Raw genomic sequence first — 27340 nt, forward strand, 5'->3', positions numbered from 1 at the left:
TACAGCACACATTTTTCATATTTCTCCTATTTTTATATATTTCGTGTTGTTTTTTTTTTTTTAGCTACAAATATGTTAATAAAATTGCAGAACACAAATGTTTATAAAAATATTTATACTTTACTTTCATATATATTAACTGCAAAACACCATAGCAATAATTTAACAACTAAAAACGTTAAATGAAAATCATAAAGATTATTTAGAACTAAATTTTAACTGATGTAATCACATAAGAGAATTTGAAAAAGTAACAGAAACTTTTTACTAGCTATTTTAAATATGATGGAAATTTGTAAATGGAAATGAATTAGAAAATGGTGTTAAAGAGGAAGTTGAAGAGGATGAAATGGGAGAAACAATACTAGATCTGAATTTAAGAGAGCATTAAAAGATTTGAATGGCAGAAAGGCTCCTGGAATAGACAGAATACCTGTAGAATTACTGCGCCGTGCAGGTGAGGAAGCGATTGATAGATTATACAAACTGGTGTGTAATATTTATGAAAAAGGGAAAGTTCCGTCAGACATCAAAAAAAAGTGTTATAATCATGATACCAAAGAAATCAGGGACAGATAAATGTGAAGAATACAGAACAATTAGTTTAATTAGTCATGCATCAAAAATCTTAACTAGAATTTTATACAGAAGAATTGAGAGGAGAGTGGAAGAAGTGTTAGAAGACTGATTTGGTTTCAGGAAAAGTATAGGATCAAGGGAAGCAATTTTAGGTCTCAGATTAATAGTAGAAGGAAGATTAAAGAAAAACAAAACGACATACTTGGCGTTTATAGACCTAGAAAAGGCATTCAATAACATAGACTGAAATAAAATGTTCAGCATTTTAAAAAAAATAGGGTTCAAATACAGATAGAAGAACAATTGCTAACATTTACAGGAACCAAACAGCAACAGTAATAATTGAAGAACATATGAAAGAAGCCGTAATAAAAAAGGGAGTCTGACAAGGATGTTCCCTATCCCCATTACTTTTTAATTTTTACATGGAATTAGCAGTTAATGACGTTGAAGAACAATTTAGATTCGGAGTAACAGTACAAGGTGAAAAGATAAAGATGTTACGATTTGCTGATGGTATAGTAATTCCAGCCGGGAGTAAAATTTAGAAGAAACAATGAATGGCATGGATGAAGTCCTGCGCAAGAACTACCGCATGAAAATAACAAGAACAAAATGAAAGTAATGAAATGTAGCAGAAATAATGAAGGTGGACCGCTGAATGTGGAAATAGCAGGAGAAAAGATTATGGAGGTAGAAGAATTTTGTTATTTGGGAAGTAGAATTACTAAAGATGGATGAAGCAGGAGTGATATAAAATGCCAAATAGCACAGGTGAAACGAGCCTTCAGTCAGAAATATAATTTGTTTACATCAAAAATGAATCTAAATGTCAGGAAAAGATTTTTGAAAGTATATGTTTGGAGTGTCGCTTTATATGGAAGTGAAACTTGGACGATCGGAGTATCTGAGAAAAAAAGATTAGAAGCTTTTGAAATGTGGTGCTATAGGAGAATGTTAAAAATCAGATGGGTGGATAAAGTGAAAAATGAAGAGGTGTTGCTGCAAATGGATGAAGAAAGAAGCATTTGGAAAAATATAGCTAAACGAAGGGACAAACTTATAGGCCACATATTAAGGCATCTTGGAATAGTCGCTTTAATATTGGAAGGACAGGTAGAAGGAAAAAATTGTGTAGGCAGGCCACATTTGGAATATGTAAAACAAATTGTTAGGGATGTAGGATGTAGGGGGTATACCGAAATGAAACGACTAGCACTAGATAGGGAATCTTGGAAGAGCTGCATTAAACCAGGGAAATGACTGAAGACAAAAAACAAAGGAAATTTGTAGTAATAAAACAAATCATATTTAGGAGAGTTTTTCATGTATTACAGTTACTATTAAACTTGGCAACAAGGTTTATCTTCATCAAATGAATTAACAATACTTTTTTTGTTATCAATCAATTGCGCTAATTAACTGCAGTACTCAATTTCTTTTCAATGATAACTTTTATCTCAGGATATTTGCTATTACGTTCTACAGCTTCCAGTATATATGTTATACATTCCAATATACAGGATGAGCAACATAAAACTGAACCCATAATGAAACTGCTACCCAACACTATTTATGAAAGACTCTCCACAACTTGTGCAATTAGTGGATGTACATGTTGCTGCTATTTCTCATGTGGTTACTTGTCAATGCAGTTGTGTTCATGTAAAATGCCTTATTCAATCTAGGAGAGGATTGCCTATATTCATTCTGGATCATTTGAAGAATCACGTTAAGTATTCATAGAAAAATTTCTGAATGCCTGTATTTCAGTGAAGAGTAGCATAAACGATTTAATTAAAAAATGGCGTACAACAGGTTCGGTTTCAAATGCAAAATGAAATAGGCAACCTTCTGTTAGGACTCCACAGCATTGCTGATATTGAAAGGAGAATTACCGCCAGTCCAGAAGAAGCCATTTTCGAAGAATTCTCCAAACAATTAACTGGTAATGAAAATTAATACAACTTCTTCCAACAAAATGAAGGAATGTGTCATACATCAAATGTTTCACCAAATTGCATTTATGCAGCTTTCACAAATGAACGAGCTGTCAACTGAGGATGATAGCCTCCACGTTCCCCATAATTGTCTACTTGTGATTTTTTTTCATTTGGGTCTACTTAAAGGAGAGAGTTTATGCATCTAATCTCTAAAAAATTGATGAACTGAAGGTGAACATTCAACGGGAAATCAACGCAATTGACAACATTTTGCGTCAGACTACTCTCAATATGATTAGTCAAGCACAAATGTGCATTGATGGCTACGGTGGTCATTTTCAACATCTTTTGTAACAATTAGGTAAATAAATGCAACATTAAAATTATGTTTTATCTTTTTTCTTATTTAATTTATATCATTTAATTTAATTTTCTTATATCATTAATAAAATTTCATTCCAACATAACCTACCAATTCTGCAGCAGTTACATTACGGGTTTGGTTTTACATTGCTCACTCCTTACAATATATATTCAGGCTAAATCAGTGGTTCTTGGGATATAGATAAATATCAGTGCAATAAAACTTTTGTTAATATTATTCTATATTGCAACAAAAATTTTATAAAGGTGATCTAAAACGGATGAATACAGAAAAACAAAAGGCACAAGGAAAAAGATATACTATTTATTCTACACTCTGTATGGCTAACAATATAACAATGTTAGGCATCTCATTAAAACTCATTTAAAAAATAAAACAATTTAAAAAAAATTAAAATTATAAAGCAGTATTTGGATTTTATAAAATATTCTTTAATAATTATAAAAATAATTAACATTTACAAATCAGCATTGCTTCATTATTTTCGTCAACATATTTCTAGCATACAAACGAGAAAGTTTATTATCAACATCCATCATGAAATCTGCCAGTTTTTCATTCTATCCGATATAGAAAATCCATCGTAGCTAATCATTTTCAATGGATCAATTTGTAATTTTTCAATTTTAAGTACATATTCTTCATTAAATGACGGTTCATAAAATTCAGATAATTCAGGTTCCTTGTCTTTAATTCTTTCAAAATGTTTGCTTTTAATTCTTTTATCTTGTCCATAATGTAAATCATTGTCGCTCACTTTTAGATCAACCAGATTTTTGTAGATTTGTTCTTCAAACGGTATGTTTACTTTTTGTAAAACCTATAAAAAAAAAAAAGATAAATTTAAAATAGAACAGAATACTTATAGATAAATTTACTATTAAAATTCAGGGTTATGCAAAATTTAAAATAGAACAGAATACATATAAATAAATTTATTATTAAAATTCAGGGTTATGCAAGGTAAAAATAAAATTACAAATTCAGAATTACTATGACAAAATTACATAACCAGTCATGCTATGTTGAATAGAAAGTAAACAAAGTTAACATTAAAAACCAATTCATTCTGCCAATGCCAATTATTTTATTTTATGTAATAGGGGTCCTTCAAGCAGTATCTTTCATAAGTTTAAGGACACCTTAGAAAAACTGTTTGTCAGTTTGTCTTTAAACTTATGAACTACATACAAATCTTACATGTCTTTGAGAAACAGCTTTAAAAAATACATCTTTTGGTGAAAACTGCAAGCTTCTAAGTTAAATGCTTCAAATTTTATGGAGTCATTTAAATATTTTATATGAGCTAAAATTAGTCCGTTTTTTAATAAAGAAATTACTATTTCTCGTAAAATATGTAACCTACGCTAATGAGTGTGATGTCATTTTAAAGCTGTGTTTTAGAGTTTTTCAATAGACTAATAAAAAAATTATTTTTGAGTTAAAAGGGCTGAGTTTAAAAGTGATTTTAAAATTTTCATGAAATTTTTGTTTTTAAGAAAGTAATGTTAAAAAATGTACAAATCACTTTAAAGTGTCAGGTACACAGACTTAAGAGTGTCAGGCGTACCAACAGTAATTAAAAATGTCAACTTGGCACTATTATCAGCTGTTTCCCACCAAAATGTTGATGAATTAGAATTTGTTTCTTTGAGTTTAGGTTGGTGAAAAGTTTTTTTATTAACAACAGGTAAGAAAAGTGTTAGTGTAGAAGTAAAATGGCAAGCAATCGGTCTCTGGAAAGCAAATAAAACATACAGAGACATTGCTGAACGATTAAAAATATCAAAAACATGTGTACAGCAAGTCGTTAAAAAATATCGTGATCAAGAAACTGTCATTGATCTTCCACAATCCGGTCGACCACGAAAAACGTCAATGAGTCAAGACAGAGTGATTATAAAGGTATCAAAACTTAATTGGTTTGCTAGTTTGCCTGATATAGTGACAGAAGTAGCAAAAAATCACAAAATTCAGGTTAGTACTGCCACTCTTTCTAGACGTTTAAAAGAATCTGGAATGGAATCATATTTCGCATTAGCAAAGCGCTGTTCACAAGTCAAAACGTCATTAGTTTTGCAAGCAAACAAAGAACCGATTGAAAGAAGCTTGGCGAAGGGTTGTCTTTTCTGATGAAAGCAGATTCCAGTTGTACAACAGAAAAATTAGGGTCAGGTGAACAAAAACTGAAAAGTTTCTACCGGCCTGCATCATTCCTGCTGTGCAAGGTGGAGATGCTATCTTGATGTGGGGTTGCATAACTTCAGAGGCCGCTGGACACCTTAGAATAATGGATGGGACAATGAACATCATACAGTACATAAAAACAATGGAAGAATTCATGCTTCCTAGTGTCCATAACCTGTCAGGTGAGAATTTCATCTTCGAGCAAGACCTTGTTATAAATCACGAGTTACCAAGGCACGGTTTGATGCAAATGATGTGGAACTCTTGGACTGGCCTGCTCGTTGTCCTGACCTAAATCCGATTGAGAATTTATGGAATCGGATGGCACTGCAACTTGCTAAAAGAAAACCTAAAAATAAGGCTGAGTTACGACTTCAAATCGCAAGTCTGTGGCAACAGGTGATGAAAGAAAAATGTCTGGAATTGATTGAATCAATGCCTGACAGAGTAGCAGCATGCCTAAAATTGTATAGAGGTCATACAAAATACTAACTAAACATTTAAAAAATGATGTAGCATTATCTCTGTTATCTTTATTTTTAATTTTTACTTGTATAAAATAAAGATTTTGTCATGAAATACTGATTTTTCAGTTATTTTTAACTTGTCCTTAAACTTATGAAAGATACTGTATTCCATTCAACTCTTCTTTCAACCAATGTCAAAATTTATTTTGAATGGGAAATATGTGAACATTTTCCAAATTTATTGAACTGTAACTGATATTCACAAAATATTTATATTTTTAAATATGTTTGGTGTACCTTTTTGGCATAAATCGAAGGATCATGTAACCGTTTTTTACTTTTAACAAGAGTGTCAAGAACTTCTAAAAAATCTAAACATACTGTAAAATATCCTTCATTGCAATCTGCAATCAGGCCTATACCTCACAATGAAACTATTTCAATTCCTGTGAATGTATGTTTCAAAAGCAGCGATGAAGAAGACAGGCAATATTGAAGAAGACAATGATTATTTTGAATTATCAAATAAATCAATAAGCCGCATCATATATCACAAGGTAAATTAAATGACTTGATTAGGGATTTAAATTTATCAAAAAATCAAGCTGAACTGTTACGATCAAGACGGCATGGTTGGAATTTACTTTAAAAAAATACAAAAATTTTGGACTTTTGAACCCAACAAAAAGAATTTTCTCAGTACTTTATTGATGAAAATAATTTGATTTATCACACAAATAAGCTTATGTTGCACTTAGGACAAGTTCATAAACCTGAGGACTGGTACCTTTAAAAATGGAAAAATATTATTCATGAGCCCATGAATTGAACCCAAAAAAATATTTTTACCGCCTCTCCATATCAAGCTAAGACTAATGAAAAATTTTGTAAAAGCAATGAAGAAGGAGAATCTCAGATTTTTGTACATCAGGCAGAAATTTCTTCCACTCACATCTGCATTTTTACCCAAATCACGTCAGAGTTGTAGACGACAAACACAGTGAACATTTCCACCAAGACATTTTGGTCATGGAAAGTTGCTATAAATGAAAAATGGAATACTAACATGCTAGCCAATTACTGTTGAAGAATCATTCTAATACAGGTATGGCCATGCAAAATTAAAATTTTACAGATTTTAACTTTATTTTCCCTTAATTTTTTGAAGCATAATTTATTTAAACCTAAGGATGATAGAAAAATTGTTATTTACAGCTCTGTAATGTACGCAAAAAAGCAATTCAAGAAATGGTATCACAGTTGAGAAACATTAAAATTTTTTTTTGTCTATCAGTATAATATATTATTTTTTTTGAAAAATAAGTTGTTTACATAACAGCAACCTCTTCTGTATGGGGTAGTGCCCAAAATATAAATAAAATATTTACACAATAATTAATTTACAATACATTTCATGTTTATGACAGTGCAAAACAAACGTTTTGCTTTTCTAAATATAAATTACCTGTATTATTAATGTTCTTTCATTTTGGGATTAACATTTTAAATTAATTACAAATAAAATGGTATAAATAAACCATTTATATATATATATATATCAAATAAGTTTGTTTTTATAAGTTTTATCACATATATAAATAAACAAATAGGCTAGGAACAACAAATTTCTTATTTTTTGTAAGCAGGCTTTTATCTATTCTGTGGTATAAAGGTATTACCAAGAAAAAATTAACTTTTACAGAATGAACAGTATCTACAGATCAAGTAAACTAATAACTTCATAATAATAGATGTATTAAAAATTGGAATTTCTACATCCAAATTTTTCAATTATGTATTTTCATAGACTAAAACAATTCATGTATTTAAAAAAAAGGAGAAAAAAAGATGTAATAAAACAAATGCTATAAGAAATTAAATGTTTTTGTCCAATATATTAAGAAAAGAAAACTATTAACTACTGAACTATATCTTTAACTAAAAACTGCACCAAGTTTATTAATAAAAGCAAATGAGAACATTTTGGAGTAATTAAAACCATTTTATTACTAAATTTTTTTCAGTATGATTTAAAAGTAGAAATAAGTAACAAATTCATATTAAAATCTATTTGGGTTGAAACCATAAGTAAATTAATGGTTTCTAACATTTTGTTTATCTAATTTGTTTATGTGACTATGTATTACTAATTGTACACAAAAGAAACTACATTCTAATTGCTTAATTTCTATCTTCTTTCTTGTTAAGTTTTATTATAGAAATATTCTGATAATTCAATTTCTCATAATTATTCTAGAAGTGACAGATAAATTTTAAAATAAACTCAGAAAGTTTTAGCAAATTGTGAGTTAAACAATGTTCAAACAATTCAAAAATTATTAAACCATTCACACTGCTTTTCAAAAACGTTAATACCTAATTAGCTAAAAGCAATGTAGCTCTTCTAAATGTTTGAAATTATTAGTTTTGAATTTGAACTCATTATTGTTAAAATTTTAGTGATACAAGAAGATTTTTGGTTATTTCCAGTTGGTTGTCATCTGAATGGCTGTTTTCTAGGAAGGGTTTTTTTGTTATCAGTCCTAAAGAAATGGTCATCTACTAGAATTGACTACAGTTCTAAATTACTGGCATAATACATTTTATTTACAATCCTCTTTCCCCAACAAAACAGTTCATGATGTAAAAATTCAATCATTGTAAATATTATCATAAATTGATAAGTACTAGATGAGCAATACTTAATTTTTATTGTTACTAAATCTGAAGAAACATAATTTCAATTAATAAATCGCACATGTTTTTAAAAATCTGGCAGCAAAATTAAAAGACAAAAATTCTGCCGAGGGTAAGAAAGTCAGATTTATTAAAAATCTATTAGGTAATTTTACAGAAATACTCATACATGTGAATAATTATACCTTTTATATTCTATTACAGTAATAATTGTACAAAATGTAATAATTATTTTTCTAAATCACAATTTACAAAGTATTCTGTAAAAAAAAAGTTAAATCTAATTACTTCAAATCTGAGCAACGTGATTAGAATGCAATAGCCTACCTTTACCAATGATGAATGTATATTATGCTATTAATTCAATTAACAACTGCATGAGACTGGATTGGCTCAACTGATAACAAAGTTACCATAAGGCAGATTTATATTAAAGTAAATTACATTGGCTGAAAAACTAAAATATTACTATTAATGAAAATTACAAGCCATTAATTTACGATCCATAAAATTATTAATTTCCAGAAGATGACAATTTTCTCTATCTATTCTAAACACTTGAAAAAGAGAATAAAACCCTTGTACCAAAATTTTATGTTGATAACAATTAACCACACACTTAACCTTAACTACACTAATGCTAAATTACTATTTCTTACTCTATGGCTGACTCAGTGTAAATATCTTTACCACCTTCGATTTAATAGTATCTGATGAACTAACACCTTTTAGACTATTTTTCCCAAAATCAGATTTACTTTCCAAGGCTGCTTCGTCTAGCAACTTATTTGCCACTCTAAGAGAAGTACATAGTTCGGGTACATCAAATTTCAGATCAACACCACTTTCAGATTGTAACTTTGAGTCCACGGATAATTGTTCTAGAGAGAGTAATTTATCTTGTAAACTCGGTTTAAAATGAATAAGAGAACGTGTTTTTTTTACAGGTTGTTCAGTATTACGAACAAATTGTACACTTTTGGAGGTTTTAACAGAATTACCTACGTTTTCTTTAAATCTAACTCGTGAAATACGTTGACGTTCTATTTTTTCCTCAGCTTTAGACCCAGTTTTACATTTTAATGAACTACTTCGATTAGTTTTAAAAGGCACATTATCACAAGAAACAGATCGACGACTTCCCTGACCAATCTTTTTCATCTTAAAAATTGTACTACTACTCAAATACACACTTCTAATAATTATCTTCAAAAAGGCACAGTACGCTTAAAAGAGATGTAAACAACAATCAGCTGACATAAATAAATATCTTTGACGGTTGGTTAATGGTGGTTGGAAATCTGCGTACACGTATATTGTTAATTCTTACTTAAAAATGTTGAATGTATACTTAAAGTATTTTAAAAATTTAATTATGATTAATTTAATTTTTAATTCAGTTTATCTAGTACAACTTAATTTTATTTTTATTTAAAATAGGGTAGATTTATAAGAGAAACCATTAAAAAAATTAACAAGAAACGTCGTTGTTAGACCTGCGGCTTGATAAAAAGATATGTGGAAAAGGTACAATTTTTTAAATGATTCAGTGATTTTTTCAAGAAGGCAACGTCAGCCAAATAAGGATCTTTTTCATAAATCGAAGCCTATTTTTTGGTAAATATTTAAGTGACTACTCGTTTTAATGAAAAACGCACTTAATAAATATAAACTCTTGGATAAACTAAGTTTTTAATTAATTTGAAGCAGTTAATATCAATCACTGTATGCCCTAGTTATTTTAACTTCTTGCTTTTGGTATGAATTTTATGGTAGTTAAACACTACAAAATATAATTGAAATGTGTGATATGATTAAATTACAATTGCATGAAGCATTTTTTTTTATTGCATTTCTCAAGATCCAAGATGTATAACAAAGCTGAAAAAATAAAACATTACAGCATTCTTATCTTCAACACCAACTAAAAATTATGGATTTTGTAAACCTATTGCAATGATTTTGATGAATGCAGTTAAATTAAATTTTTTTTAACTTAATACTTGTGAAATAGCCTGTTTTTGATATGTATGCTTAATTAAAAATGTTTCAGAAATAGAGGTAAAGTGATAAATTCACAGAAAATATTTTTGTTGAAAAAAACAAAATTTATGTTTAGATAAAATATATGTTGATTCATCAGTACACGGAATCAACATAATCTCACTGAACATAACCAACACTTGCTTCGCTCACTAACCTCGTCTAATTAAAGTTAAAAATAAAAATTATATTCAATAAGTTGTATATGAAATTTTGCTTCTGAAATTACAATGTCATACTTTGTTGCAAAAATTTCACTGCTTTTTCCAGACTATTAACATCTAGAACAATCGAAGCAAAACTGTACAAAGCATTCTTTTCATTGATTGATATAACAGCACACAAGTAACAAATACTCAGAAGAAATAAATAAAGACACCGTGACTCTTCACGGGTTATTTTGAGTTGTTTCTTAGATTTAATTTTTATTGCTTCTTAAAAAGTAATAATTCATCTATTAAAAAAAAAAAGAAGTTACATAAATAAATTATAACAAATTTTTTAATATTTTTTTTATATCTAGTCAACAACACTGAGTTATAAAACAAATTAGATAAACTTTTAGTAACCATTAATTTATTTTATTAACCCAAATAGATTTTAATATGAATTTGTTAATTATTTCTAACTTTTAAATCAAACTGCAGAAATTTACTTAAAATTGTTTTTAATAACTTCTGTTTTCAGCTGCTTTTATGACTTTATACAGAATGTTCTATTAGTACAAGTGCAGTTGGTTTGTAATTATAAAACAAAGTTCAAGAGTTAATAATCTTTGCTGAACATATTGGAAAAAAAACCATAAATTTCTTGCATATTTACTTTTGTTTTATTGCATCTGTTTTAATACCTGAACTCTTTTAGAATATCACATAATACATAATTGGAAAATTAGGAGGGAGAAATTCCAATTTTTGAATACATCTATTATTATGAAATTGTATATATAATCCAACTCGATCCACCTAAGTACAGAAATTAAAAAGTAAATAAGATGGCACTGAAAATTTTTTCATAACCTTTACAACAGTTCTTTCGTGACAACCCACATCTTAAGTTATAATTTTGGTTTTTTAATTTTTATATCAAACTAAAACACATTTAAAATATAATTTTTTTTTCTATAATATATGAAATTTCTCTTTTTATCAAATTAAAATTCAAAATTAAGAATTAAAATATAAAAATGGTTTTTTAAAAATCACAATTTAAAAATTCTTTTTAAATAAATTAAAATCGAATTATGGAAATTAAAAACTACATACATAAAATATGTTAGAATTGATAAAATAAAATAAAAATAAATAAGATAAAATGTACTAATGTTACAGTACTGTATGTATTTAAATTAAATTATGCACTATCATTTTATTTTTATCTGAATAAGTGCTGCCATCTACTGCAGCCTTTACAAGTGTGTCATCTTCATATTATGTTTGCAAGTTGATCAAGTTGAATTTCCTCTTATATTTATATAAATAAAATTACTCCAAAATGCCTAAACTTTTATTATTATTTATATTTTATTTCTTAATTTCCAGTGTTTCCGGATTGGTTTGAATATCAGAAATAGAATGTTTATTGATAATGAGGTGGTCAGCAACATTTGATAAATCCAATTTTCCATTTTTATAGTGTCTAATATGTTCAAGAAATCTGGTTTCAAAAGATCTACTAGTTTTACCAATATAAATGTGGTCACAGTCATTATATTTTATTTTATAAATTCCACACAAATTGTATAAATTATATGGATCTGTATATTTACTGTTTTTTAAATGTTTTATTATATGATTATTTGTTTTGTATTTTAAATATACGTTGCGAATTTTCTGTGTATCATTTGTTGGTATTAAAGATTTAGTATTGTTAATTTTTGAAATTTGTTTTTTGTATTTATTATCAATTAAAGGAGTCACTATAACCATTATCTATAGCAATTTGTTTTATAATATCTAATTCTTTGTTTAATTTATTATTATTTTTTATTATATTGTGTGCAATTAACTGCTGTTTTAATCATGTTTGTATATATATTAATTTTGTGTAACCGAGGATGATTTCATTATCTATGTATTGTAGTTTTTTTAATTGTGGGTTTCCTATATACTGACATAAATTGATTAGTTTTATTAATTTCAATACTAACATCTAAGTAATTTATTGTTCTATTTATATAGACTTCAAACACAAATTTCAAACCATTATAATATGAATTGAATTTATTCAATATTATTAGATTTCATTGTGTGCAGTGGGTGTATAAACAGTTATAAGTCTGTTGTACAGACAGACTTGTACTAACAGTCTTGTCTGTAGTAGCTGTACATTCTGTAAAAGTTAATTTTTTCTTTGTTACAGTTTTTTTTTTTTATTACAGAATAAATGAAAGCCTACTTATAAAAAAATAAGTTGTAGTTTCATAGCCTATTTGTTCATTTTTGTGATAAAACTTATAAAAACAAAACATGTATTGTAATACAACATAACATAAATTATAATTATGCAATTATTATGACATATGCATAAATATGCATATACGACATATAATAAAGTTGTAAATGATCAGCTGACTGTTATTTAAAAAGTTGTTGCTAGGTTTTTAGATTTATTTATATGTTATTGATATGTATGGACTATTTTAAAATGGTAATGGACTGATTAAGAGTCTAATTTTAATGAAAATTTATTTAATACTTTGTTTTTATCCACATATAAAATGGTTTCTTTTTAAGTAAGTAACTATAAATACTAGTTAATCTAAAATTTTAATCCCAAATTGGAAGAGCATTATAATATAGGTAATCTATATTTAGAAATGCATAGTATTTGCTTACACTGTTGTAGAAATATGAAGTGTGCTGTAAATTTATTATGTAAATATTTTATTTACATTTGGGACAATGGAGCGCATACAGAAGCAAGTTGTTATTATGTTAATATAACAAAAACTTGTTTTTATTAATATTTAGATTTAATCTAAACAAAAAAATTGTATATAATTAATATAATTTAACCATATATATATTTTAAAAACCATTATATATTTTAACCATATATATATATATTTAAAAATAATTTAACCAAACTTAACCTACACTCGCTTCGCTCACTAACTTTGACTAATTAACAGGAGTGTTTTGATTATTTAAATAATAAATAATTGCAATAATTACTGAATTTATTAAATAAATACTCAAAAAATTACGGTGTTAATTAGTCAAGGTTAGCGAGCGAAGCGAGCGTAGGTTAAGTTATATTTATAAAATAAATAAATATAAAAAACCATTTATTCAAATTAATAAAGAGACTGTTCATTTTCCACGAAAATCAGAATGACTAATTTGTTTTTAAATAAAGCTGTAGCTGCGGTGGCATTAATACGTAAGTACCCTGATTTCTTATACATTATTGTGCGCTGGTTTCAGGAAAAATAGTCAAAAAATTCCATCATGTACCATTTTTTCTCTAAATCAATTTTTTTAATATTCTCAAAATTGATAATAAATATATTTTACTTATAAACTGTTGAATAAAAAATTAGGCCTGTATTAATTATTTTTGATACTTTATTGTTAATTTGGTTATATGGAATGAATACAAGTAGTGCTTTTATAATTTTGGTTTGATACAGTAAGATGAGCGACGACTAATAAGATGATGTAATATGATTAATTAGAGTGACTTCATGAGTCATTTTTGTCCAGGTTATTAGCTTAGGTGATGACTTGCTGATTCTTACTCCCCTTCGCTGTACTGAAATAAAAATAAATCTGTTGAAATAGAACGCTATATTGAAAGGCGTTAAATAATTTTCTAGACCTTCTATAGTGTTTTAATTTTCTTTCATTTTTTGAAGTCTTTTTATTTGTGCTGTCCTTGTGTTTTTATATTTAAAAATGGCTTCAAGGGGTTGTGTTAATTCACCCGTACTTTCTGTTAAATTTGTGGTGAAGAAACAGCAAAGAAGTATTACAGACTTTGTGAAAAAAGTTTGGAGTAAAGTTTTGTGACAAGATAAAACGTGGGCCCCTCGTACAGATGTGGAAGAGCTATGGAAATGGACAAAACGTAAGAAAAAGTCTTTTTGGTTTGGAGAACCAATGAATTGGAGAGAACCACAAAATAACAGTGATGATTGCTTCTTTTGTTTTTGTAATGTAAAAGGGTTCAATCTAAAAAACAAAAATGAAATTTTTTATCCAAATTGTTATTCAGCAATATGCCTTGTATCTCACAGCTCTGGTGTACCTGTACGTTCAGTTCCAGAAAAACTAAAAATATACTAAACAAGATATACAGGATGATGACGATGATAATGATGATGATAATATTATTTCTGGTAGTTCTGAACCACAACTTCTTTCACAGCGTGAACTGAATGACTTGGTCAGAGATTTAAGATTTAAAACTTACTGGGCCCTGGCACTCCTTTCTCATGGTACAAAAACAGAGACTTCTTTACTCTGTATTTTTCTGAAGATGGAGGATTAATTTATTGTAAGAATGTTCCTGGTGTAATGGAGCAGTTGAACATAAAGTATGATGTGAATGAATAGAGGCTGGTTTATTGACTCGTCCTAAAGAAGCCTCAAAGCTATTATTCCTCATAATGGCAATGAATATGCTTCAGTGCCGCTAGGATACTATTCGTATCTGAAAGAATGCTATGAGAATTTAGAATTATTACTGTCTAAACTGAAATATTGCGATCATGAATGGATAATATGTGATGACCTAAAAGTATGCATCTTGGGCAGCAGAGAGGATACACCAAATATCCCTGCTTCTGGTATGAATGAGACAGTCGTCAAAGTTTCAACTTTACAACCATACTTCCCCCGGAACCCAAAAGCTCTGGTTTCCCGGAAGCTGCTCGCAGAGTCATCGGAGGAACTTCGGCAGATCGCTGGCAGGCATAGTTTATGGTTAGAACTAGGGCGGTATCTGATCGCCTTCAAACCTCTAACTTTGGTTCTTGATCGACGAGAACATACTTGCCAAATGCTTTCACTTCGGTCCGTTTATGTTTTATCTTGCCACAAAGTTTTACCACAAAATAGGTATTTACGCCAATGCGTAAAGTTGTTTTATTCCAATAATGTTTTTGTTATTATTTTATCTGTTGTGGTCGCAATGTTTCATAAAAGCAATTTCTATTTAACCACATTAGTTTTAACTGTTTTTTGTTATCTCTAATTTTAATGTTGTCAAAGTTCCTAGAAGTCCAATTTTCTTTGTCTGCGATCACGTCATTTCCTCTACTTGTTCGTATTCAGCTATTATTTTATCAGTCTTGACGAGCTGCCCTGATTATGAAGCTTATCAAAGAAAAGGCAAGATACGCAGATAGGACATGTACTACGGCATAACAGTTTGTTGCACACCGTAATAGAGAGCATAGTTGAAAGAAACAATACAAGAGGAAGATCAAGATTAGAGAATATTGAACAAATCATACATACAGTATGTTGGGTGTAAAACGTGTATGGAAACAAAGAGATTAGCACATGATAGAATCGGCTGGAAGAGGAAGACTACTGCAGACATATCCTAGGATTTTCTTCATAAGGCCACATTATGGAGGTGGATTATCCTTGGCGGTATAGTGCCAGCTAAACTTGTAATTGGTGTAATTGTACTGCCAGTTAATTGTTATTGTTTTGCTCGTTTCATACCTTACCGGTAAACAAATATATATTTATTTATTCTTTAAGCAACAACAGGATTACATGTTTTATTCATTAAAATTGTCCAAGTTTGTATCAAATTATAGAGTATCAATATCATATAGCTACACCCTTTCCAAATAAATTGGTACTGAAATGAATTGTCATTTTTAGATACCGTATGCTGTCTGCTAAATGTAAAGAAATGTGTCAGTGATACAGGACTTGCTCGTTATTGAAGGATATGTCTAAGCAATAGGTGTGTCTTTTGTCACACACCATTAAAGGAAGCATCTTTATTAAGAGATAAGATAAATGAATACTTAATGTTTAAATAAATAACCAGAATGTAATTCTGGCACCCCAGAAGTGAATCCCTGGCAATTAGCAGATAGTCTCTACAATCTTGAAATTGTGATTTCAAGTAAGAAGACTAATGGATGAAAAGGAGTAATGTTAGAAAAACAGAATTAATGAAATATCCTCTTAAAATAAGGAAGAATTTAACAGATAAAAGAGTATGGAAGTTTGGAGATGTAAAAACGAATCTATAAAAGTAGTATATTATTTAATAAAAAGTAACAGTTATAGTTACTAAGACTGAACCTTCGTTGATCTTTATGTCTATGTTGAGAGAACCTGTTTGTTATTTATGGTGTAACAATAATATTAAGAGATATAATAAATAATAAAAAAAACAATGTGAATCTGAGCATGTGTGTATTTTTTTATAAATATATAACAATTTTTTTTTTTTTTTTTGTTAAGTATGTAACAATTTCAATATAAAAGGTTGGTTCAAGCGAGAAATACAAGATGGCGTACCCACAGTTATGCAAACTTTTGAAATATTTGTTTAGATAGTATTTTTAAATTTTCTTTGTAAAATGTTAATATGATGAAATTAGTAGACAGCTAACATTCAACAGTTACATTAGTAGACAGTTACATTCAACTGTATAATTTCTTTTGATGGTAGTTTTTTCTTGATTTTTTTTTTTTTTTTTTTTACGTAAGGATTTCTTGTAATCTTTCTTTTTAATGTAAATGTAAATGTTCTTTAACTATTTCCATATGACTAGGCAGCAATTTTGTTTTTTTTTTACGTAAAAATTTTTTTTGATGGTAGTTTTTTCTTTTTCATTTTTTTTTTAATGAATTATGTAATAAATTTTCTTTGTAACTATTTCAATATGATGAAAGTAGTAAAATGCAATTTTTTTTTTTTTAATCTAACGATTTCTTTTGGCTGTAATTTTTTCTTTTTCAATTTTTTGTAATCATTTATGTTAATTTTCTTTGCAACTATTTCAATATGATGAATGTAAATCATTTAATTTAAACTTCGTAACTATTTGAATATGATGACAGCAGTAGGCAGAAATTTTTATTTTGTAATGATTTTATTTTTTTTTTACATAAAAATTTATTTTGATGGTAGTATTTTCTATTTCAATTACTTTAAAGAATTTTATTTTTTTTTTTTTGTTATGTAACGATTTCTTTTGGCTGTAGTTTTTCTTTTTCAATTTTTTGTAATCATTTATGTTAATTTTATTTGTAATTATTTCAATATGAAGTTATAGACTTTTTTTTTGTTATGTAATGATTTCTTTTTATTAACAATGTAATCTTTTTTTTTTAATTATCTAAAAATTTACAAAAATTTTTTTAAACATTACAAGATAAAGTAGTTGGTTCAAGGGCGAAATAGAAGATTGTGTTCCCACAGTTTTTTAAACTTTTGAGATATTTGTTAAATAGATAATATTTATAACATGAAAAAATAAACTAGATTGGTATAACATTTAGCATTTAAAACAAAATTAGTTTGGTGACACTAGCTCTGTGGAGGGTTAGAACCAACCTAGGTGTAGACATTATCAGTGTTATGGTCGGGTAACCCCTGATGCTGAAAAACATCACTTATTGTGATGTTATGATATCTTGATATTGTATTTTTTATGTTTTTACTGTTATTTGGATGATGTGTATCAAAGATGTTTTATTTCCATATTCAATTTCTAACCATTAAACTGTAATAATTATAATGGACTACAGACAAATAGTTACCTAACAAAATTTCTTCAATTTTAGATCAATCAAATACCAAGAGATATTACAATTAAAATTCTGTAAGAAATAAAGATATTACAATATTTATTTTTTGTATAATTCTTGTTTTTGATATATTAATGATATAGATAATATATAATATACATTCGGATAACAGTAAACGGTGATATTTCCTGTTTACTTCAGTGTATTACTAGACTGTTGGTATGTGAAACTATCAACGTGTGTACAAAAGTAGAGAACTGTATAAAGAGTATAGTGGATGATAATTGTTCACAGTCAAGAAAGTAGATGTAAGTTAAATATGAGAGAAAATTGTCAGCTTTGACCAAAAGGGAATGCATATTGATGAGCAATTATTAGACCTAGTTTGTTACAATTGTTATTCTACAAAAATTCAGACTTGAAGGAATCGGATAAAACAAATAAATGTGAAATTAGGGCATACAGAGCTGTAATCAAAGCAACCGGCGCTGATTTAATACCGATGGGTCAGTTGAAAAGCAGTAAATGCTGCAAATACATTAACTACATCAAAAACTTGATGATACATAACACCTATCACAACATTGTTTTACATACTTTATCTCCTACTACTCCTTAACAAACACCTATTAGCTAAATCACACCAAAACCCTATATATCCTTATGCTGATCAATGTTCAATTCACCCCTACCTCTGCCCAAGTTACCCATGCCTTATGTTACCCATAATAAAACCCCCCATTAGTGCTGACAAAATATTACCTAAGATAATGTTGGGTCAGAACCTGAACATGGTCCTAGTCATGATAGGACAGGTCAGGACTAGACAGGACAAGACAGGTCAGGACAGGTAGGGTGTTTATGTTACACAAATCCTTGATGCAGTTAATGTTTTACAGGATCTACTACTTTTCTCCTTAACCGTCGGCATTAACCGTCCATAATCTTGACTCTGAACTCATGAACTAGGTTTTTGTGTGTTGTAGCATTTGTTGTAAGAATGCAAGTGTGTAATTTGCCCTTTTTTTCTCTTTACATGTTCTTTGTGAATGGGAAGTATCATTGTATGATCGGATAGACTGAGTTTTTCTTCATAGGTAACTGTAGTTTTCTGTAGTCCATCGTAACTATTACAGTATGACAAATGTTAATGATTAAATATTAATATAAAATATTATAATATGAATATTAAGTAAGAATATTTGTCAGCATCAGGGGTCTGAAACAAAAGATGAATCAGGAAAAAAATATTAATATAGAGTCTATTGTTTATCAGCAATGAATTTTATATGTATTAAGTGTACCCTGCATACTGCTGCTAGTCTCTTCATCTAGTTCGTTTCTAACCTACAGAGGCACTAGTGCTGTGTTAACATAACCTCAAGAACGCAGGTACACAGACAGACAGGTAACGCATACACAGTGTCGGCCACCTTGGAATTTCTGTTTTCACTGTGGGAAACTCCCTTTGGTCTCAGTGTTTTCAATTTACGAATATTTTAAAGGTTGGCAAAACTGAGGATTCGTCATCTTCTATTTCTCATCTACTACTGCCTACTATTGATGAATGAAAATTTTTTATTGTCTCACATTGTTTCAATTAACAAATATTTAATGTTGTCATCTTCTATTTCCTGCCTACTACTGCCTACTGCCTACTTAATTGCTGTCTACTACTGAAGAATGAAGCTTTTTTTAGTGTTGTCAGTTAACAAATATTTTACGTTCATCTATTTCCTGCCTACTACCTCACTTACATCACATTATCTACTTTACTGCTTACTACCTACTTAAGTGCTGCCTACTCTTGATAAATGAAGCTTTTTCATTGTTGACTCACAGTGTTGTCAATTAACAAATATTTTATGTTGACATCTTCTATTTTCCGTCTACTACTGTCTGCTAGCTACTTAACTGCTGCCTACTATTGATGAATGAAACTTTTTTATTGTTGTCTCAGTGTTTTCAATAAACAAATATTTCAATTGTTGGCAAAACTGAGGATTCGTCATCTTCTATTTCCCGCCTTCTACCAACCTCCTAACTACACACATACTGCTTATGAATGAAGATTTCTTATTGATTTTTATCGGAACCGTATTCATTTACCATCAAATACATAACATTTTGTTGGTAGAATTAATCTCAATCCAAATCGATTTGTCTTATTCCATCTTAACATGTTTTTTCTGAAAGAAAAACATCAGAAAAAAAAATTATTAGTACAGAATAGTTTTTTTATGAACTATGAATGTTATATAAGATAGAAAAAGAAAAATTTTAAATGGTCATCGCTTTTTTAAAACTGTCACTTCATCTCATTCTGAAGCATTACTAATTCTAGAAGACTATTCCCATCAACTTTCTCCGTGGTTTTATTGTTCAAATTCGATGACAAATATTGTTAATTTGTTGCTCAACTAATATTTCAGACCATGTAAACTTTGTGACCATGTTTTTTCAATTCTTATGATTATACTATGTATAATTCTGTATTCCATAAACAATTGCAATCTTATTTAATAATAAATCTAACTGCTTATCTCACTCAATTTTGAACTCTACATTGTTTTTATAATGTTTGTACCGTCTGAAACAGGAATGAACATGTTTCTTTATCTTTCAATTTTTTTTTTTTGAAAATTTATTCCGTATACAAAACCAGTGCATGTACGTATAAATAATTCTGTCAGTAATTTAAAAAAAATAACATTATAATAATTATATTATATTTATTAAGTATAATCCTAGAATGTGTTTATATCGGAGTGAGACCTGAAATAAAAAATTTTATTTTCTCTTCACTTCGGTTTATATACAGAACTAGGTTTGTAGTTATTTTACACAGCTAAATTATGACAGAATATTAAAAAACCAACTATTTACATTCAGGTAGATTTCATAAAAAGCTACCTGTTGTAAACCATAAATTGACTTCTGGAAAATGTCGACATGTCTTCACATTTCACATCCTCCAGGTCCCAAAACCACCCTCAGTTCAAAAGTATATATATACATTTATATATATGTATTATCTATACATTTCACTTTCTTGTGAACACAATAATACCATAATTTTGCGCCAATCAAAAAATAAAATATCACTACAACTTTCTTATTAAGTAAAATATAGAATTCATTTAAAATTATCTAAGTAAAGTTTTTTTATATCACTGGCCCAGGAGGTAGAATACTGTGCCTTAATAGGCACAGTATTGAATTGGTTTAAAGTGATCATTATCTAAACTTTTGTTTATGTAAAACTTTTGACTGAAACAACTTTTTATATGACCAACCCTTATGGCAAGGGATGAGCAAAATATTGCTGGAATTGTAAGAAGATGGGGCTTTGTCGTATGCTAAACAAGTGAAACTTTTTCCACATGCAACCATTGTCATATTGGGTAAAGTTGAAATTTTTTTTTAACTTTAAGGTGGAAATCTTTTTATTTCCTACTTAGCACCGGTGAAATCAACCGGTGAAAAGGGAACGTGACATATTTTACTTGTTCCTAGAAATATGAATATTGTTAGAAAATTTGGCAAATATTTAATTATAATTTTTAGAAAAAGACAATGTACATATATAAAGAAAGATAATATCTGGAAAAATTGCATTTTCCAATATTTTTTAAACAATATTAAAAAATTGTTATAAAATATTTTATAGTGAAAATAATTCATTATTCACAAAATGTTTTGTCAAAAATTTGGAAATATCAAAAATTTCTACAGAGTATTGTAACTAATATGAATTTTATATTTACTTCAAGTTGAAAAACCAATAAACAAAAATACATTATGACTACTGTGAACTGATAAGATTACTTTCCTAATCTTTTTCTGACAACGCTAAAATGTTGTTTAACACAAAGTACAGTTAAAGCTGTATAAAAGACATATCATCCATTTAACTGATTTTAAAGTAATAAACATATTAGATAAATAAATCTAAAAAGATTACATTTTTTATTACACTCAAAGATAGGATTTCAGACCAGTTTTTCAGTTAAACATTGCTCTAATAGTGCCGCTTTTACCTATTTGTCAGTCACAGTATTAAGTGCATATTGCACATATATTAAGTGCATTACCAGTCACAGTATTAAGTGCGCATTGCACGTTGTATTAAATGCAATCTGAGCAGCCTATTTTGTTAGTTTTAAAACAATGTAAGTTCTGTTCGTTGATTACCTTTGATAGTTATGACTGCAATCTCTGGTCAACAGTAACTATCTTCAATTAATTAAAGATATATTAATATATTATAATCGGTTTATAATAATGTAATTAAATGATGTATTAATTGCAAATATTTTCCTGTTATTTGAGATTACTTCTAAAATATTACAATATACTCTAAATTTGTATTACTATTACGAGGGATGACTGAAATGTATGCATACAGGAATCATATCAGGAAAATAAAATATTGCATAAAGCGACAGGTTCTGCTGTGTTGTAGTTTTTTCCCTACCGCTAACATTTCAAAACTTGTGATCTATGACCGCTCATTTTCTGTCACTTGCTATTACGACTAATCATCAAAATTAATACATTCAAAATTACCCCTGCATTAGGCGGCAAGCATCTACACATCGATAGGCACATTGAAAGAGCTAATAGGACACATTACTCCACAACTAGGCAACCTTATCACAGTACATGTCACGCAAACTCACAGGAAAGAACAAACTTGCAGAAAAAACATTGTGAACAGTTTCTGAAACTTATTGTGACAAGGCAGCTTACCTTTTGTACAGGTGTTCAAACAATATAAACATACTCCTTTAAAGAAGCAAATATTGTTTAATGCGTCTTGTTTTTTCTTTTATTGATTTTAATCCGATTTAGTAGTTAGCTAGAAGAGGTTAATTTGAAAGTACTATCTCGACGAGTGTCAAACTTCGCAAGAGTTACAAAGCATTAATGGCTATCTTTATAGGCTCATTGCATAATGTAATGTTACAAAAAATTTCCTTTCATTTGCTAGTTATGATTGACAGAGCACTACGTTTTCAACTTCCTTTGTAACTTTTTGTTTTGGAATTATTTTGATATTTACCTTGTAGTTATATCTAATAATAGTTATCTAATTTATAGTTTTAACATCTATAGCATATCGTTGTCATTAATGTGACTAATATTGGTTAACATTTGCCATAAAATCTGAAAAGTAAAATATATATAATATGATGAAAAATTGAAGTTAATTTTATTTATATATATTAATTTTATATTAATCATCTTTTTGTTATTCTTTTGCTTCTTTGAAAAGGGTATCTCCATTTCTTTTATTCCTACATTTCCCTTATTATTCTTAAATTCCACTTCTATGTTAATTGATTAATTTTATTAATTTTATATGTAATAAATTTTTACCTTCCAATGTATCTTTTTTTTAAATATATTCTTTGGTAAGATTAAATTATTATTTTTTTTTTTTACTGGAACTTTCTTTTTTCCACTTAACCGCAATGAGTGATCGTTCAATAATACATCAATTCCATCTGCAAATATTATGATAGCTCAAGTTATTCAATGCAAATATCATATGAAATTAAAAAATAAAATAAATAAAATTCAAATTTCAAAAAATTACAGATCACAATTCAGTTTAATTTTCCTTTTAAAAAATAATTTAATAGTTCAATTAAAAAAAAAAAATCCAGTAATAGTAAAATGTAAAAAAAACACTTTTGCTCTTTCAATAATATTACAAACTATATTACAAACTACTTGGTTGACAGAAGACAGAAAAAGTGTAAAGTAAATGTTGGACAAAACAAGTCTTCTTATTAGAATTGGATATTCTTACTGATTAATTGGTTAGCCTGTGGTAATCATTTTTAATCCCAATTCTAAAGCCATCCCGCTTAATGAAATGTATTTGGTGAAGGGATTTTAAAATATTTCTGTTAATTTAATATATCATTAAGAGCAAATTGTAGAAGGGGCAGTTTTACAATCCTATTTACTTCTCGAACTCTAGAATAATAATTGATATTTAGTTGTAAAAATAAACTCAAAACTAAACTGAAACTTTCAAAAAGAAGATTTAATTTCTTAAATTAAATTAAACAATTTGAATTAGTTAAATTAAATCCATTTCAAGATGTAATTTTGAACGTTATTTACATTAGATTTATCAAGAATCTTAAGATTTACGCTTTTTTTAATAGTAGAAATGATTTTGTAAATTAAAAAAATAATATGTTTTTATAGATATATTTTAATTATAATTTGAAGCAATATGCCCTATTAGTTTATTTTTATTGTTTCTTCTTATTTGATTCACAGTATTGTATGTAGTACAAAAATTAGCAATGTATTATTATAGTTTCAAATTGTTTTTTTAACTCAAGACATCGAGAAAAACAGTTACGGCGTGAGGGATTAGATTCGGTTAGTTTGTATATAGTTGGCGTCTATTTTAATTATTAACTTGGGTCTTACCAGACTGAGTGACTTCTACATGTAGGAAACTGATGCTATTAGAATTTTAAGTCATAACTACCATGTGGAAGGCAATTTCATTTGAATTGATTTCAGATATTGAAAATTTTACTATTACGAGTTTTGAACTCTTAAAAAGAAGATTTTTTTCAATTTTCTTATCTCAAAATGGTTCATTTTAGAAACTGCAAGGGGACAAAGAGGAAAGTTTGGGACAAAAGTGGATAGAAACAGCTATGACACTAGGGACGTGCTACCAAGCATGATGACATTTAGAAAAATTAATTTTAGTCGAACATTTCATATTCTTCCAGATATGTTGTGTTGAACCTTAGCGGGTATACACAGATGTACAACTTACAAGCTGATATTTTTACTGCTATTTAATTTTGGACTTTGGATCTACAAATAATAAATATTTGGAACAGGTTTAATCGACATAATATTCATATTTCTATATTTTGATGACTAGTAATCCAACTTTTTAAACTTTACGTGTAGGTTTGTACTCCAATAGCAAACAGATAGTTTTGCTAATAGAAGTGGACTGATGCAAGTGATGGAATTAATTATACTACCTTGTGCACCGTTCGCTGTGCTCTGTGACTTGTTTCATTATGTATGAAACTTTTTGTTACTGGTCATTTACATAATAGGTGTTTTGAAAGATATTAATCGATCTGTACTTTAATAGAAGAGACACATTTATCGTGTTGAATTAAAATATCATTAGACAAATAAAAAAATATAAGAAAATGCATTAATGAATAATAAATACTTAAACTATCATTACTGTTCATTTTTACTGACTTTTCGAACAAAAGTACAGTATTATTTTCGGTTGCATACAGGGAGTAAATTTTCTTTGCGTTTTTAGGTATGAGGAGAACGAAAATACAATTCATTTAAATTGTGGTTCCTTATTATGTGTTTTTTTGTAAACTTGTGTGTAAAATTCTATCGCTTGAAAACCTCCATAACTACTAAATCACTTTTATTGAAAACTAGTTATGCTGTAGCACTGTATCTAAAGCATTTGAAAATTTGATAATTGTTTGAGGCCTTATTGATTTACTCTAAATATAGTCAAAAAGTGTATACGGGGCAAGTTAGAATCGTGGTTCGTTATGATTCTGCAAGTTGGAACAATGATGTTTCTTTATCTGCGGTATTAGTAGTATCGAATGCCTTTTCTAGGTCTATAAACGCCAAGTATGTTGGTTTGTTTTTCTTTAATCTTCCTTCTACTATTAATCTGAGGCCTAAATTGCTTCCCTTGTCCCTATACTTTTCCTGAAACCAAATTGGTCTTCTAACACTTCTTCCACTCTCCTTTCAATTCTTCTGTATAGAATTCTAGTTATGATTTTTGATGCATGACTAGTTAAACTAATTGTTCTGTATTCTTCACATTTATCTGCCCCTGCTTTCTTTGGTATCATTACTATAACACCTTTTTTTTAAGTCTGACGTTAATTCCCCTTTTTCATAAATATTACACACCAGTTTGTATAATCTATCAATCGCTTCCTCACCTGCACTGCGCAGTAATTCTACAGGTATTCCGTCTATTCCAGGAGCCTCTCTGCCATTTTAATCTTTTAATGCTCTCTTAAATTCAGATCTCAGTATTGTTTCTCCCATTTCATCCTCCTCAACTTCCTCTTCTTCCTCTATAACACCATTTTCTAATTCATTTCCTCCGTATAACTCTCAATATATTCCACCCATCTATCGACTTTACCTTTCATATTATATATTGGTGTACCATCTTTGTTTAACACATTATTAAATTTTAATTTATGTACCCCAAAATTTTCCTTAACTTTCCTGTATGCTTCGTCTATTTTACCAATGTTCATTTCTCTTTCCACTTCTGAACACTTTTCTTTAATCCACTCTTCTTTCACCAGTTTGCACTTCCTGTTTATAGCATTTCTTAATTGCCGATAGTTCCTTTTACTTTCTTCATCACTAGCATTCTTATATTTTCTACGTTCATCCATCAGCTGCAATATATCGTCTGAAACCCAAGGTTTACTACCAGTTCTCTTTATTCCGCCTAAGTTTGCTTCTGCTGATTTAAGAAATTCCTTATCAACATTCTCCCATTCTTCTTCTACATTTTCTACCGTATCTTTTTTACTCAGATCTCTTGCGATGTCCTCCTCAAAAATCTTCTTTACCTCCTCTTCCTCAAGCTTCTCTAAATTCCATCGATTCATCTGACACCTTTTCTTCTGGTTTTTAAACCCCTGTATCGCCTGGCTTTTTCCAAGTGTATATTTTTCTATTATGATTTTTAAATTGGCAATTACTAAATTATACTTCGTGCAAAACTCTATTAGTCGGTCCCCTCTTTCATTCCTTTTGCCCAGCCCGTATTCACCCACTATATTTCCTTCCTCGCCTTTTCCAGTGCTTGCATTCCAATCTCCAACTATTATTAAATTTTCATCTCCTTTTACGTGTTTAATTGCTTCATCAATCTCTTCGTATACACACTCTACCTCATCATCATCATGGGCGCTTGTAGGCATATAGACGTTAACAATCGTTGTCGGTTTAGGTTTTGATTTTATCCTTATTTTTCTTATAAAATAACATAATGTAGTAACACAATTTTTGGTAACCAAATTCTTTAATGTTGTTATTAACACAACATAAAGTACACTGAAATAAAGTACACTTTTCAAAGCATTAAAATAAAACAATTTAATATGTTGTATGATTATTGCTAACTTTTAAAAATTGATAAGTATCTTGTAGTACAATAATAAAGATTTATTATTTTATTACAGCATAAGGCAAAATCATATAATTATAAATGGTTTTAAGATTTTTTTAAACATT

The 27340-nt window shown here is 28.6% G+C and overlaps 2 protein-coding genes and 1 non-coding gene across 5 annotated transcripts in view; all 3 read right to left on the minus strand.

Annotated features, from left to right (window-relative positions):
* Window positions 1-3194: 3194 nt before the first annotated feature.
* On the minus strand, window positions 3195-9536 carry LOC142317358 (uncharacterized). 2 transcript variants are annotated; one of them, XM_075353842.1, is made up of 2 exons: window positions 8949-9536; window positions 3195-3727 (listed from the first exon to the last, which is right to left on the minus strand). In XM_075353842.1, the coding sequence occupies exons 1-2, from the start codon at window positions 9417-9419 to the stop codon at window positions 3443-3445; spliced, it is 756 nt and encodes a 251-aa protein (XP_075209957.1). In that variant the 5' UTR covers window positions 9420-9536; the 3' UTR covers window positions 3195-3442. The 2 variants fall into 2 exon arrangements, with proteins under 2 accessions (XP_075209957.1, XP_075209959.1); XM_075353844.1 differs by having other exon boundaries at window positions 8952-9530.
* A 5495-nt stretch (window positions 9537-15031) lies between these two features.
* LOC142318642 (small subunit ribosomal RNA) lies at window positions 15032-15485 on the minus strand. Its single transcript, XR_012755009.1, has one exon. It is a non-coding gene; the product is annotated as a small subunit ribosomal RNA (ribosomal RNA).
* A 1359-nt stretch (window positions 15486-16844) lies between these two features.
* LOC142317359 (uncharacterized) overlaps window positions 16845-27340 on the minus strand; it is an 82016-nt gene continuing 71520 nt past the window's right edge. For both annotated transcript variants that reach the window (XM_075353847.1, XM_075353846.1), the window contains exons 11-12: window positions 23414-23541; window positions 16845-20220 (exon numbers count right to left, since the gene is read on the minus strand). The gene's annotated coding sequence lies outside the window, so the exon portion shown is untranslated. The remainder of the gene's footprint in view (window positions 20221-23413; window positions 23542-27340) is intronic.

This window comes from Lycorma delicatula, chromosome 1, assembly GCF_047948215.1.
Source record: "Lycorma delicatula isolate Av1 chromosome 1, ASM4794821v1, whole genome shotgun sequence".
Classification (NCBI taxonomy): domain Eukaryota; kingdom Metazoa; phylum Arthropoda; class Insecta; order Hemiptera; family Fulgoridae; genus Lycorma; species Lycorma delicatula.